This window comes from Sesamum indicum, linkage group LG12, assembly GCF_000512975.1.
Source record: "Sesamum indicum cultivar Zhongzhi No. 13 linkage group LG12, S_indicum_v1.0, whole genome shotgun sequence".
Classification (NCBI taxonomy): Eukaryota; Viridiplantae; Streptophyta; class Magnoliopsida; order Lamiales; family Pedaliaceae; genus Sesamum; species Sesamum indicum.
The window spans coordinates 6,214,839-6,228,687 of record NC_026156.1 but is presented as its reverse complement, the minus strand read 5'-3'; the positions used below and the strand labels follow the sequence as shown (position 1 = coordinate 6,228,687).

At 37.9% G+C, this 13,849-nt stretch overlaps 4 protein-coding genes and 1 pseudogene across 9 annotated transcripts in view; 1 reads left to right on the top strand and 4 right to left on the bottom strand.

Moving 5' to 3' along the window:
- On the bottom strand, positions 33–3,720 carry LOC105175906 (phosphatidate cytidylyltransferase, mitochondrial). 2 transcript variants are annotated; one of them, XM_011098550.2, is made up of 9 exons: positions 3,105–3,710; positions 2,963–3,025; positions 2,817–2,885; positions 2,556–2,648; positions 1,969–2,073; positions 1,819–1,896; positions 1,267–1,395; positions 510–615; positions 33–380 (listed from the first exon to the last, which is right to left on the bottom strand). In XM_011098550.2, exons 1-9 carry the CDS (start codon positions 3,267–3,269, stop codon positions 190–192), a joined length of 999 nt encoding a protein of 332 aa, XP_011096852.1. In that variant the 5' UTR covers positions 3,270–3,710; the 3' UTR covers positions 33–189. The 2 variants fall into 2 exon arrangements, with proteins under 2 accessions (XP_011096852.1, XP_020553887.1); XM_020698228.1 differs by having other exon boundaries at positions 336–380; positions 510–619; positions 3,105–3,720.
- LOC105175904 (haloacid dehalogenase-like hydrolase domain-containing protein 3) lies at positions 3,899–6,455 on the top strand. The gene is made up of 4 exons (XM_011098547.2): positions 3,899–4,214; positions 5,224–5,574; positions 5,718–5,924; positions 6,035–6,455. Exons 2-4 carry the CDS (start codon positions 5,317–5,319, stop codon positions 6,329–6,331), a joined length of 762 nt encoding a protein of 253 aa, XP_011096849.1. The 5' UTR covers positions 3,899–4,214; positions 5,224–5,316; the 3' UTR covers positions 6,332–6,455.
- On the bottom strand, positions 6,889–8,802 carry LOC105175905 (proteasome subunit alpha type-4). 2 transcript variants are annotated; one of them, XM_011098548.2, is made up of 2 exons: positions 8,653–8,802; positions 6,889–7,849 (listed from the first exon to the last, which is right to left on the bottom strand). In XM_011098548.2, the coding sequence occupies exon 2, from the start codon at positions 7,839–7,841 to the stop codon at positions 7,092–7,094; it is 750 nt and encodes a 249-aa protein (XP_011096850.1). In that variant the 5' UTR covers positions 7,842–7,849; positions 8,653–8,802; the 3' UTR covers positions 6,889–7,091. The 2 variants fall into 2 exon arrangements, with proteins under 2 accessions (XP_011096850.1, XP_011096851.1); XM_011098549.2 differs by having other exon boundaries at positions 6,889–7,881; positions 8,653–8,790.
- LOC105175903 lies at positions 8,653–10,759 on the bottom strand (annotated as a pseudogene).
- Positions 11,122–13,849, bottom strand: part of LOC105175902 (DNA polymerase eta) — a 7,616-nt gene continuing 4,888 nt past the window's right edge. For 3 of the 4 annotated variants that reach the window (XM_011098546.2, XM_020698227.1, XM_020698226.1), the window contains 4 exons: positions 12,450–12,555; positions 12,255–12,358; positions 11,761–11,863; positions 11,122–11,601 (listed from right to left, as the gene is read on the bottom strand). In XM_011098546.2, coding sequence (XP_011096848.1) covers positions 11,372–11,601; positions 11,761–11,863; positions 12,255–12,358; positions 12,450–12,555 — 543 coding nt within the window. In that variant the 3' untranslated portion in view covers positions 11,122–11,371. Of the gene's footprint in view, positions 11,602–11,760; positions 11,864–12,254; positions 12,359–12,449; positions 12,556–13,849 lie in introns of those variants that run through there. The other variant, XR_848939.2, reaches the window with a different exon arrangement.

Genomic DNA, 13,849 nt, shown 5'->3' with positions numbered 1-13,849 from the left:
CCTTAACGTGCAGGGAACCAAAGGGAGCATAGTTCTAGCAGTAGGGAACCCCTTTCTTTAATTTTTCCTTTGCTTCAATTTCCTAAACAATTAGCAGCAACTGAACTAAAACTGTAATCCCGCATTCCATTTATAACTATTGCATTCACAAGAAGTCATTCTACACCACTAAATATATAGTGTAAAGTATTACCACCATGACTTCCATGCCTTGTGCATTTTACTTCCGACGTATCTTAATCCATGGACTACACCAACAGTCAGTAGACCAGCAACAGCCTGTCTTGCACTTGAAACCATAACTTTTTGTCTCAGAATCTTCCGCATGCAATCTGCAGCCTCCTCCTTAGACTTAATTACCACTTTCCGTACGGCTCGACCTTCATGATTGTGAATTGTAAATTTAAGGAAATGGTAAAGCTTCACATAACAATACCATAGTTTTTTTGTTGTAAAAGAAAAAAGTAAATAATTTGGCAAGTAGATTACCCACATATAGTACAACATACCAGATTCATCAAATACTTTCTTCTCTCCAAGCTTTATTCCCATCTGGTTTCTGAGTGGCAAAGGAAGAGAAGACACAAGGGAGCATGCGGTAGACAATCCACAATCCTGACTTGACAAGTCGAGCACATCAGATATCTTGATAGCAATCTTTTCTATAGGTATTTTCTTGATAAATGAGTATAAATCTTTGAGCCTATGTGTAAACAGTATAATTTTGCTTTGTCGAGGTAGGAAATGCTTCTCATATTTGCTAATTTGTAGATTAATTAAGAGCATATACAGCCAGAAAATAAAGAATAAAAATGAAAACTTTTCAATCTAAGATGCCTTTGCAAGAGCAAATAGCTTAGGCATATCACCAGCGTGAATGTTAACTATTTTAAGGCCTCCAAAAACCAGTAATTTTCGCAACACATCATTCACCTACAGTCTATCAAGCACCAATTGTTATTAAAATCATTAAAATTTTCCCAAATATATTGTTTAGCTCCTGATAGCACTGGAAGTCTGCAAGCACACAAAACTTATGGAGCATATGGCAGCAATGTAAAGGGCATAAAGAACTTCCCCCTAGGCCATGGAAAGATAAACAACTCTTCATTAAAGGCAAATAGACCTCCTCCCCTATTGTTGTGTTTTTAAACAAAATGTCACTTAAAACGACCATTGACTTAATCGAGAGAAGATGCCCAACAAAGATTTCAACACTTAACTTTGGGAGGTAGTTACAATTGGAGCTTGAAGATTTGGACAAACCTGAATTATGTTTACTTTTTGATCAACAGAAGATGATATTCTGAACAAGTCCCGTGCAGCAAATTCTTCTAAAATTGGTCTATACATTGTTTTGAATAACTTAAATTGTCCTTGCACAATCTTTTTCACCTGCGAAAAAATACATATAGGTTAAATACACATGCCAAGAAACTAGGGATTAGTTCTCTAGTGATTCAAGCACTTCAGGAAAGAGAAAGCCCCACATATATCTATAAAGAACTGAGCCAGATATAATGAAAAAGATGAACTCAATTTACTTAATAACATGTAATGGCATAGAACTGAAGCAGATTTATCCTCAATTTCTGATATAGCAAGTTATCTGTCAACAGGATATCAGACGGAGTAACCTATCTCAACTTGTATCTTGCAAGTGGATACCACCATCATCGCTATAAAAGTTGAGACAGATCACAATGTGCAGATATGACTTGAATGTTATATGCGCAATCTCAGAAGCACAAACCATTCAAGGAATTTAGAACCTAATTCTCGTGCCAAATTCTCCATTAGAGTTTCAATCATATTTACCTTGTTTTTATCCTCTGCAAAAAGCATTCGCAGGTCACCCATGTATGATAGGCTACATATTTTGGCATACAACTCTTCCTGCAAATACAACAAATGCAAATAGTACATATTATGCTTTTCAACTTCACATGATCGCAGAAAGAACCAAACCTCACTAAACTCTGACGGCAAAAGGAGGAGTGCAGCAGAAGTTGCAGCTTTCAAATTCGCGGAGTTGAGTTTTTTTATTTCCAAGTTATCCACTATGACATTAACCTGAAACAGGAAGATGACTTCAATGTTATATATAAATTAGAATGTGAGCAAATGTCGATTAAGAGAAAAACAAACCACAGGTAAAGGTGGGAAGTTGGAATGAAGTATGGAGGGAAAGTGCATGAATTCATGATTCAAATTGAAAAAAGATTAAAATAAAAATGCCAATGCTAAATATAGAATCGACTCATGTTAGTCCTGTATGTACATCATTGATGATGTATTAATCATTTCTTCACTAACGAAATAGATGGTACACAAAGTGTATGTGCAAACTTAGGCAGTTGAATCAAATGAACTATTGTAACAATTAAATTGTGCTAAAATGGTTATGATGTTACGATCTAACTGGAAGACCTTTCTGAATCGGCAAGCGCTCATGAAACCTCCACTAGTACACTTTAATAAGTAATGTAACATGGTAATGATAAATAACTAAGAAATGAATTCACAGGAGAGAAAAATAATAAAGCAAGACATACAGGTTTCTGAAGACGGCCACTCAGATAGAACTTGTCCCACCCCAGAATGTCCTGAACAAGATCATGCATCCGCACAACACCGTACTTGAACATCTGGAAGAGTGTCGTGTCAAAATGATCATTATGTCGAAGCAAAGACTCGCAAGTATAGACAGCTCAATAGGGGGCCATATATGTATGTAATTTCAAGTACAGTTGCACGCTCGGCACAACTTGATAAAATATACTAAGAAGAATTAAGAGGGGGAAAAAAAAAAGTACCCGATTCTTGTGAGAGACATAGGGATTGAAGTGCACGCCAACACCAATGTCATCTGCGACTTCAGTAATCTAGCAGGATATATAGATAGATATGAAATTTAAAAGAAAGTAAAATTGAGAATGAGAGGAGAGAAATAAAGTATAACCAGGCGCGCTCCACCAAGGTGGACCATCCATGATGCATAATGATGGCGATTCATGTTGAGATTCTTGAAATGAAAAAGGCAGTGAGTTAGTAAAGCACATGGGTATAGGAAAGAAGAAAGTTGATTGAAGTTGAATATATACCTGAGCGTGCCATTGTTGGGGATCTGGGACACCAAGAATGTAGTCTATCATGGATGTGTGAATGTGAGAATTGTTTGGGTGGAGGGAGGAGCCATATACACAGCAAAACTCAACGGGTGGAAGAGTTTGAAGCAACCCAATAGGGACCTCATCCGCAGAATCCATTTATTAGTATTATTACTAATAGTATTACTTGAAGAAAAGAAAAGCAGGAAGAAGAGTTAGGAGTTAGGAGTTAGCAGCTAGCATATATAGCGGTGGTATAAAAAAGTTGGGAAATTGGAAGTAGTAGTTATGTGTGAGAGAGGAATATAATCAAACGGGTGAGAGGCAGCAGCAGGTGAGTGAGTGTGAAGATAGCAACATTAGCAAGTATTATAAAAGTGATGTGAGGAACCAAATCACAACTAGTGTCTGTGTATCAATCAACTATAGCGTCCGTCCGGAGGCTCTCACTCTCACTCTCACTCCCACTCACCCTAATAGTCAGCCGGAGTCCGGAGGGTGGGGACTCGCACTCGCCGCCAACTCTCTATCAATTTAAGATTTAGTAAAAGAAAAAGGGGGTTATTGGGCTGAATAGAAGTGATGGGCTGCCCAATTGTATGAAGGAAGGAAAAGAGATGATGGCCTAAGACTAATACTAATAGCATTGGAAATGGAAAATGAAAAGCAGTGGGCAGTCCGCAGCATTATATTGATTTATCACTCACCCACCCATGGTTTTCCCATTCTCCGCTCCGGTTTTCACATTTCTCAATCTCCAATCCCACACTTAATTTAATCCTACCCCATGTTAGAAAGATTTGTTGTTGTGTAATAACACAAACAGGCAAAGGCAAAGGAAAAGGAAAGCTATTACTACTTTACAGAATAGAGAGGCTGAAGACTGAAGACTGAAGACTGAATACTGAAGAAGAAGAGGAGATTGTGAGAGGTGAAGAAGAAGCAATTTGGTATCGCTAAATATAAAAAAAGCATTTGTTTGCGTGTTGGAGAAGAGCCGAAGAGCAGAAGAGGAAGAGGAAGATAACCCATACCTACCTTACCCTTCATCAAATTAGCAATCCTTCTCCATTAATCTCACTCATACCTCTCTCTCTCTGTGTGGTAATTTCATTACCTCCACTTGCTTTCTCGGTTTTTATTTTCTTGCCTAATTTCTCATTTATGTTACAATCGGATAGATTCAATTTTATCAGGAGTTCAGCCCCCTATTTTCTCATTTCTCTTGAGATTGATTCATTTCCGATCATATGACTGCCCAATTCATTCCTATTCCCAAATTAAGTTTAACTACGACATGCATAGATCATCTTCCTAAATAATCCCCTTGATGGATAGATAGTTGACTCACAACTCCTCTCCTGTCCTCTTCTCCCAATTCACATTCATGTATCTGAAGCTGTTAAATTCTCTACCCTAATGCTTTTACCAATACCTCCCCCTGTGGGCGGGGTGTCTTCTCAATGAATGACCCTACCACACCCACTTTTTCATTAATTTCTGGCACTGCCTGCTCCTCCCTCATTCAGGATCAGGAACAACCTCTATGCTACAAGATATGTCGATCCACCCCTGTATTTCCATGATACTTATCCCTGTCTTCATATCTTGCCTGCACACATCACCTAATATTTTTAGCTTGTCTGAACCTAGACGCTAATTTTGTCATGACTCACCATCTTGTCTTGTTTACTATAGTTGAGTACTGTATAGGAGATTCCCTCATCAAAGCTCGCATTACCGTATCTGGAGGGAATAGATTGATTCACTCCTGAGGAAACTGAAGAAAGTGGAGAGGAATCATTTCTTCATGAAAACAAGTCTCCCATTAATGTATTCTACTTGAACAAAATAAGCACTAGGAACTTTAGATAAAATTGAAGTATGATCATCATATGAAACAAGTGGCAACAAGCATTTTAATGTATTTGAAGTGGTATAACTTAAATCCCTTAAAGTTCTGTTAGAGAGGCGTTTTACTTGTTAACCATTTTCTCATGAATGAAAGAGTGGGTTCCAAAAGTTTGTGTGAAATATGTTTTAGATGACTTGGAAATTTTTCATGCCTGAGTTACATATTAGAACTCCCTTTGATGCACTATACTGGATGCAGGGGTTTTCAATTTGCCATGGGAGCTTAACATTCGAGTCTCTGTGTTTTTGCTTACTCATTGTGGCCTCAGCATTCTATTGCATTCTCTTCGAAATGTCCATGCTAACAAAGTTACGTCTGATAACGGTTGATGTTACTGGCACTCTAATCGCTTATAAAGGGGAGCTTGGCGACTATTATTGCATGGCAGCAAAATCAATTGGACTCCCATGTCCCGACTATAAACGAGTACATGAGGGTTTTAAACTTGCTTATACAGATATGGCAAGAAAGCATCCATGCTTTGGGTTTGCAGATAAGATACCCAACATTGTCTGGTGGAAGACATGCGTACGGGATTCTTTTGTCCGGGTAAGAGACATTGGATTTGCATGAAAGATTTCCTTTCCATTGTCTGCAGAATATTTGCTAGGAAACTGTGTGAATACATATCAATGCTAGCCATAAGTTTGGGTTTTCAGCAGCTTGTTTTTCTAATGTTGACCTGCTTGCAGGCAGGATACGATTATGATGAAGAAACATTCGAGAAGGTTTTCAAACGCATATATGCTACCTTTGGTTCCTCTGCACCGTATACCATCTTTCCAGATTCACAGCCATTCCTGAGATGGCTTCGTGGTGAGGGTATTATTGTTGGAATTGTGAGCAATGCAGAGTATAGGTATCAGGATGTAATCCTTCCAGCATTGGGTTTACATCAGGTAAATATGGAGTACCATGACATATGAATTTTGTGTGTTTTCTTATTTCACCAAAAAACGACGTTGTTCCTCTTCTCTGCTGATAGTACGATATCTTGAAATTTGTTCAGGGATCAGAATGGGACTTTGGCGTATTCTCAGGTCTGGAAGGTGTAGAGAAGCCAGACCCAAGAATGTATCAGATAGCCTTGGAGAGGGCAGGGAACATAGCACCCAAAGAGGCTCTTCATATTGGAGACAGCATGCGTAAGGACTATTTGCCAGCGAAGAGCGTGGGAATGCATGCTCTGTTGTTAGATAGATTTAAGACGCCAGATGCTGAGACTTGGAGGAAATCTGGTGCTACTGTGCTGCCTAACTTGGCAGCCGTACAAGATTTGCTTTCTTCCCAGCCACTGGCTTCCTAAAATGACTTGTTTCCAATTTTAAGTTATAAACGCATTTTGTCTCATTTTTCTATCGGGACAACTGGCACATGGAAAATACTTGTACTTGTTAATGCATGCCCTCCTCTTTTCCGCATTTCTTTCATATTTTGACTGAGGCAGCTATTGCATTTCAGTAAACAACATAAATATCTATTTGCGGATTACAAGGTGCTGCTTACTTGCCGATTTTTTGTATGCTGTTGAAGGAAAATCTAATGTAATTCAAGGAATACCCTCAATTTGCTACAGGCTGTGTTCTAGAGCAAATCTGTTTAACCAATTTCGGCAACTAAACTGAAAATTACCAAAACAATCACAAACGCATAGTGATGTTTTGAACTGAACATGTCGTGTTCTATCTTTGCTAGCCAACCAAACTGAAAATTACCAAAACAAACTCAAAAGCATTTTGATGTTTTGAACTCAACAAACTCAAAAGCATTTTGATGTTTTGAACTCAGCATGTCGTGCTCTATCTTTGCTAGCCAACATTACATTTATGAAAACATACCAGGGGCAGAAGAAAAGGGAAAAAGTAAAAAAAGCAAACTTTCAAATGGCAAACTGCATCATAAACATACCAGGGGCAGAAAAAAAGGGAAAAAGTTAAAAAAGCAAACATTCAAATGGCAAACTGCATCTCGGATAGAATTCAACATCGGACATCACATTCGATAAGCATGAACTTAACCATACAGCAAAACAAGTTGAGACAGTAAGTTTGATCAAAATACTGAGCTTAAGAAGCATCTGCTGCAGGTTGAGTAACTCCAGACTTCAGTAACAGCTTACTCAACGCCTCTGGCGAGCACACCTGGTACTTAACTTTTCCATTATAGAGGAAGACCTCTGCCAACTCCAGCTTCTCCGAAGTGAGACTAGTACTATCCATTGTCTTACTAAGCACCTTCAGAGCAAGCTGAACAGCCTCTTCCCTCGTGAGATCATCCTTGTAGTCCTGCTTAAGCATTGACTGAGCTGCCTGATTATTTGCTCCAATAGCTGCAGCCTTCCAACCACTGTAATTTCCACTAGGGTCACTCATGTAGAGCTGAAAACCATAGTTCTTATCCCAACCTGCGAATAGGAATGAAACACCAAATGGACGAAGTCCACCAAACTGGGTGTAGCCTTGCTTGGTGTCACACAAGGATTGAACTAGTTGTTCAACTGGCATTGGTTCTTGGTAGGCATAAGTATACCGCTGAGCTTGGACTCTTGCTGTGTTAATAAGGATGTTAGCGTCAGACATAATACCAGCAACAGCACATGCTACATGGTCATCAATCTTGTACATTTTCTCAGTGGACGCGGAGGTCTGTAAAAGCTTGGAAGTCACTTTCTTTTCACCAACCAGCACAACCCCATCTTTAGACAATATGCCTATGGCACTCCCTGCATTGCCAATCGCCTCCATTGCATACTCAACTTGGTAAAGGCGACCTTCTGGGGAGAAGATTGTTGTCCGACTGTCATATCTCCGCGACATATTATGTTCTACACAGAAATGCTTGAATAATGAGATCAAGCTGCCAAATACCCAACACAGGATGATGATGATGATGATACAGGAAGTACAACATTCATAGGATGAACCGAAAAAGAATAAGGATAAGACGGAAGCGAAGAATTAGATAAGTTATCGTTGGCAGCCAACTTCAATTTACTTGAGGCAGATAAAAGAAACTGAGAAAACCGTAAACCATTAAATTTCCACCATTATGTGGGCTATTTTACATGCCGTAAACAGAATGTTCCCATTCCCGCTCCATTTAAAGATATCAGTTTGATTTCGTACACAAAGATTATATCTTCGCAATTGAGATAATCGTGCAGCAAAAACCGGAGAAGGTAATTCTGAATCTATACCTAAATTTTTCGTTGACAATGGTAAAAAGTTTCAAGCATTACTCGTACAACACCAGTACACAATATGAAAAGCCCTAGCAGCGAGCGGCGTAAGCATCATATCTAACTAGAAGACATAAAAGAAGATACAATAGGATAGAAGCCACAATACAAAATTTCATAAAATAGGGATTATTCAGGTCGGAATTTAGTGGAGTCCATGTTTTCATCTACTTTTGCATGATTTTACTTTTCCTCTGCCCTAATTTCAATATTATAACTCCACCAACAAGAAACCCAGAGAGGAAACAAGTTCCTATTAATGCACTTTGTGGGAATCCCCACAAGCGAAAATTAGTGATAGAAACAGAAAATGAAACTGAAATTCAGGCAAAAGGAAAAAATACAGCCCAAATAAATAGACAAGTAGAGAGTGAGGAGGAGAGAAGAACCTGATGGAAGATGGGAATATGGATCTGGCAAAATGGAATGAATAATTAAAGAAAAAACGTTAAAAGGGGTGGATGAATATCGGAGTTTGAGAGGAGCAGCGGGAGTATATATTTTGGTAAGCTGCCTTTTCTTCCAAGCTTCAGTGTATGTGTTTGGAAATCCAGAAAGTTTTTAATTATTTTCAATTTGACCCCAAAGGTTGTTAGTTTTTCCAGAAGAGGACAATTCTGATCCCGTGCAGTGCTAGGAATGCCAGATTTAAAAAATCATTGGATCCCGCTTGCGTATGCTTACATACATATAGAATGCGAATTTAAATTGATCTAATTAAATTTTTGGTACTTAAATTAGTATGTTAGAGTCATGATAATAAGTAAATTTGAGATATAAACTGAAAACAGTGGCATAATATAATGAATACATCATTTTACAACAAGAATAAGAGTTGAAGAAAGCAATGTTTTAAAATTCAGCAGTGGTTAAAATTTTGGCAATTAATAGCTGTTTGGATTAGTGGTACAGTAAATGGTAATGCAGGAAGCAGAGTAGTAGAAAGAGAGACAGAGCATCACATCACATCACAAGTAATTGAATTATTAGGAGAAGAAAGGGCTTCTTTCAGGCTTCATGTTCATGTTCCCCACTACTCTCCTCTTGTTGTTGTGGAGGGTAAAAGAAAGCATCAAACCACATACACTCCTCCTCCTCCTCTTTCTTTTGGGCCCCCCCCCCATGCTCTAAGTTTCTGGTCTGCTATCATCTCCGCCGAAAGTCCCCATGCCTTGAGCTTTTCATCATCGTGATGAATGGCCAAGCTGTATTCTCCCCTTCCTCCTAACTGCATCACCCTAAACTCGCAGTTCTTTGGATTCTTCAACACCTCGAATTGCTCCACCGTCCACCTGAACCACCTCATCAGAAAGATCCGAATTGCCAGCCCGTGTGATACAATTACAAGATTCACTTCCTCCCCCGTCTCCTGAGGAAACCTCTTCATTTCTATATCCCGCCATAGAGACTCGAGAAAATCTGCACCCCACATTCATTCACAAATCTTGATTCAAGAAAAACGCACAACACAAAGAGAGAGAGAGAGAAGCAACAACTTTTCACTGTAGAGAGAGAGAATGTATTACTAGTTTTGATTAGATCTATAGAAACCCCTATTTCAATTTTCAAATAATTACATATTAGAAACTTACTGGAGACTCGATCATAGACATCAGCCCCTGACTCTCCCTCCGGGAAGCGATAGAAGAATCTTCCAAACTTGTTCCTAATTTCCTTGAGCTGTTTCATTTTCTTGGCATCCTGGAAATTCCCAAAATCCTGCTCTCTCACCCTGCACTCCTCTCTCGCACCAATCACTTTGCCTTTGGGAAAAGCCCGGCCTATTTCCCTCAGGGTTGACCTGGTGCGTTCGTAAGGGGAGACATAGATGTAGACTTTCCATTTCCATTTGGAGTCACGGTCTAAAAGTTCCCTGATGAGGGTGCCTGCTTGCTTGGCCTGCTGGATGCCCTGCGGAGACAATGGAATGCTGTGATCCGGCAAAATGCCATAGATCCCTTCGTCCTTGTTCCCCATGCTCTCACCATGACGGACCAAGATTATACGCTTTGGCAGCCACCTCTGGTTCTGGCTCTGGCTATGCTCCATCTCACCGTTGTTGTTCATTGCTCTTTTCTCATGAAAATTTACATCCATCATTAATATCTATACATGTAACTCTGATTTCCAGACATGACACACATCATAGACACACACGGCTTTGCGTGCACAACAGGATCATCTGCTCTTCCCTCAGATTCTTCTTCTCCCTTTACAAGTTTCTCTTCTGATCGTATCTCAAGGAGAAAGAATCAAACAAATGATTAATTACATGGAGAAACATCTTTCCTCATCAAATCCAAAGAGTAAATGAAACAAAGCTAACTACATATTCCTTGTTCTTGTGGTGGGGGCTGGGGGACGACGAAAACCCATTTACCGATCAAAACAAAAACAATACAGCATAAATATAAGGTAGCTATATATCATATTATACAAAACATTTCATTTCAGTCTTCATATATACTCAAGACAATGGAAACGGGTATTTTTGTATTTGCCACTTTTGCTTTTCAATTTAGGCTATTTAAATACTTTTTCATTTACAATGATTAAATTATCTTTGAAAAACATTGATTATGATCTGATAAATTTGAACCCGTTGATCTTGGCTACCAAGCAAATCAGGAGAACTCTAACCCCGTTTCCAGCCTATGTTGACTTTTTTATCCTATAAATCTAAAAAAAATTGCAATTTGTGATTGTGCAGATTTCTGATCTTTTTTTACCGAAAAATAGTTGCCAATGTGGCATGTAAGCTTACAAGGATGAAAAGAAAAAGGCTTTGAGATTGTCATAGACATCAACATTAATTATCTCACAGGTGAATCTACTGATGCTTTGTGATAACCAGCTAATTATTACTAAAAACATGTTATTTCAGACACTTAGAGTTTACATCTTTAACTGTACATATTATTGTTACAAGAGGAAATCACCAACACTGAGGCATTTCTCTGTCACACAGATGGAGAGGTGCCTTCCACACAACTACTTCAAGCCAGACACAAGAAGCAGCTGTTAATTACTTGAATTTTGGTCTCTCCTCGACAGTATAGAAGACCACTCATCAGTAGGATAACCAACTTGAAGATAGGCAGCGAACATCTATAAGTCTGCCTTTGACAAGAAATAGTGAACAATACTGGAACCCTTTTTTACAGTTTTAGCCCGCTTCTGAGGATGAAGCCAACCTCGCACTTCTGCCTGAATTTCAGGTGGTAATTCATTCAAGACAGTAGGGTCAATCTCATCCCTCTTGTAACTCCATGCATCATTTCGACCCAAACTGCATGTGGTTCCTGCCGTTGGCTGCTTGTTTTCTTGAAGCAAGTTACCTTTCAAAGATTCATGGCAACCATTACTTACTACTCGACAATCAAACCAAATATATGCAACTCCAATAAATATAATAAAATGATCATGCTGAAGGTGTGAAGTTGGACGGGGGGGTGCAGAAAGAAACTTTTCTTCAATCGGCAAAGATTAACAATTACCAGAAGAAGATGCTCCACTCTCTTGAAAAGTCTTCAGACAGGCATGCTCAGGAAAAGAGTAAGCATCAGGACTATGGAAAAATCTTAAGATAGATGAATTTCCCTGATACAACAATTCATAAACATACTTAGGTTCATCTCATCATGATAGAGATAAAATTTACTAAGCACAAGGCATATTCATTGAGAAACCACAGCAATCAGGAATTTGCCACAGATATCTTTCAGAACCATTTCAATGATTTAAAAAACCAAATAAACAGTAAAACAAAGTTAATGGGAAATTACAACCTGTATCAACCAGACTTCTCTGTTCTATTAAGTTTACTCGAGTAAATAAAAAATATCGAACATACAAATGGCAAAATCATGAGGTCCTTAATTGACAGGTAATATGTATTCACTGAGAGAATTCCTAATACAAAATTTTTTTGGTTGTCGTAGAAACAGTATTGAACTCCAGATAGTCATTAAGAAACGGAGAATGCCTTAACCTTTTCCTTCTCAAACTTCTTTTTCTGTTTCTCTGATTTCAAACCAGGTCCAAGGAAATCCATCTTTGACTGAGTGGGTTCTGATACCAAGCCATTTTCACTGCCTGATTTCAAACCCTAAACCATGAATCAGGGGGGAAGGAAAAGAGAAAAGCAAGGAGAAGAAAGCAATGGTCAGATTGGCATCGGAACCACCTGAGCATGATAACCGAATATCTTCTGTAAGTCCATCTCTTTGCTCTTTCGTTCTAAAGAAGATTGGATCTAGGTTATTTGCATATTTTCTGCTGGAAAGTGGATCCTAGAGAGAAAAGCCATACACAGACTTGAGAGGAAACTAGAAATATCATAAATAATGTTGATAGTAACAAGATAATAATCAGCATGTACTTGTATAGGGAAAGTTAGTAACTTATTTCCAATCTAAACTCCATATATACTTTTTGTTTTATGACTGATAAACAGCTATAAATACTGGATAAAAAGAAACCTTCCATCTCTGTTAATCTGGAAAGAGAAGGGTATACATCTATGTGCAGTATGAACCTTTTGCTTCATTGTTTTCATATGCCTAAAATGTATATATGCAAAACAAGCAATAACTTAAAGATAACATTCCTAAAGTATGTGTCATATATCTTTTCCACATGCAGAAGTTCATTCTCATTGTTATTTAAACTATGTCAAAACATATCATTAAGGGCATAATTGATATGCAGGAACAGAAATAAGTGGAATGGAATAAGAACAGGAAATGAACCACTTCTGAATAGCATACCAGTACACACAATAATTCCTTAGTTGATCCAATTAATAATTAGTAAACAATCATTAGTAATGAAATGAAATTAGTTTTATGACAAATATGCCTTTAGTAATATTTTTCTAAAAAATTACTTATTCATATTTTACTAAATATGTTGCATTCAATTGAATAATAGTAGTATTTTAAAATTGCTTATAGAAGGTTATAAGTAATTTATTAAACATCTCATGTTATTGGAAATATATATATATATATATGTGAAAAAATTATTTATTTACATAAGAAACAATTTATTGACTCAATAAAGATATAGAAAATATTTTTCTCTCCCACCCTCCCCCGGAAAAAAAAGTTTAATTTGAACAACCAAATGATGTGTTTAACCATAATGCATATACAATTATTTCTTCAATGCACGGCGAAAGAAATACTTTTGAATTAATAAAAATAATCAAGCAGTCCAGCTAGTATTACTCTTTGATTAGCAAGCATATACAATTATTTCTCAATACTAGATACAAAAAGTATTTAAATTTAATGTAACAATTAAAACTACATAATAAACTAAAACGAGGAAAAAGAAAAAAAAAAAGAAAAGAAAAGAAAACACTCATTCCCAACATGTTCGGAATAGCTAATACCATGTTGAAGGAGGGAACGGCCAATCCTTATCTAAGGGAATGAGAATCCCACGGGAATGTGTATTCCTAAACATAATCATACGAATCATATAATTAGGAATGGATTTGGATATGCTCATTCCGTTGCCACTCCATTGCTACATACCAATTACCCCCCCCCCCCCCCCCCCCAAACAAAAAACACACAC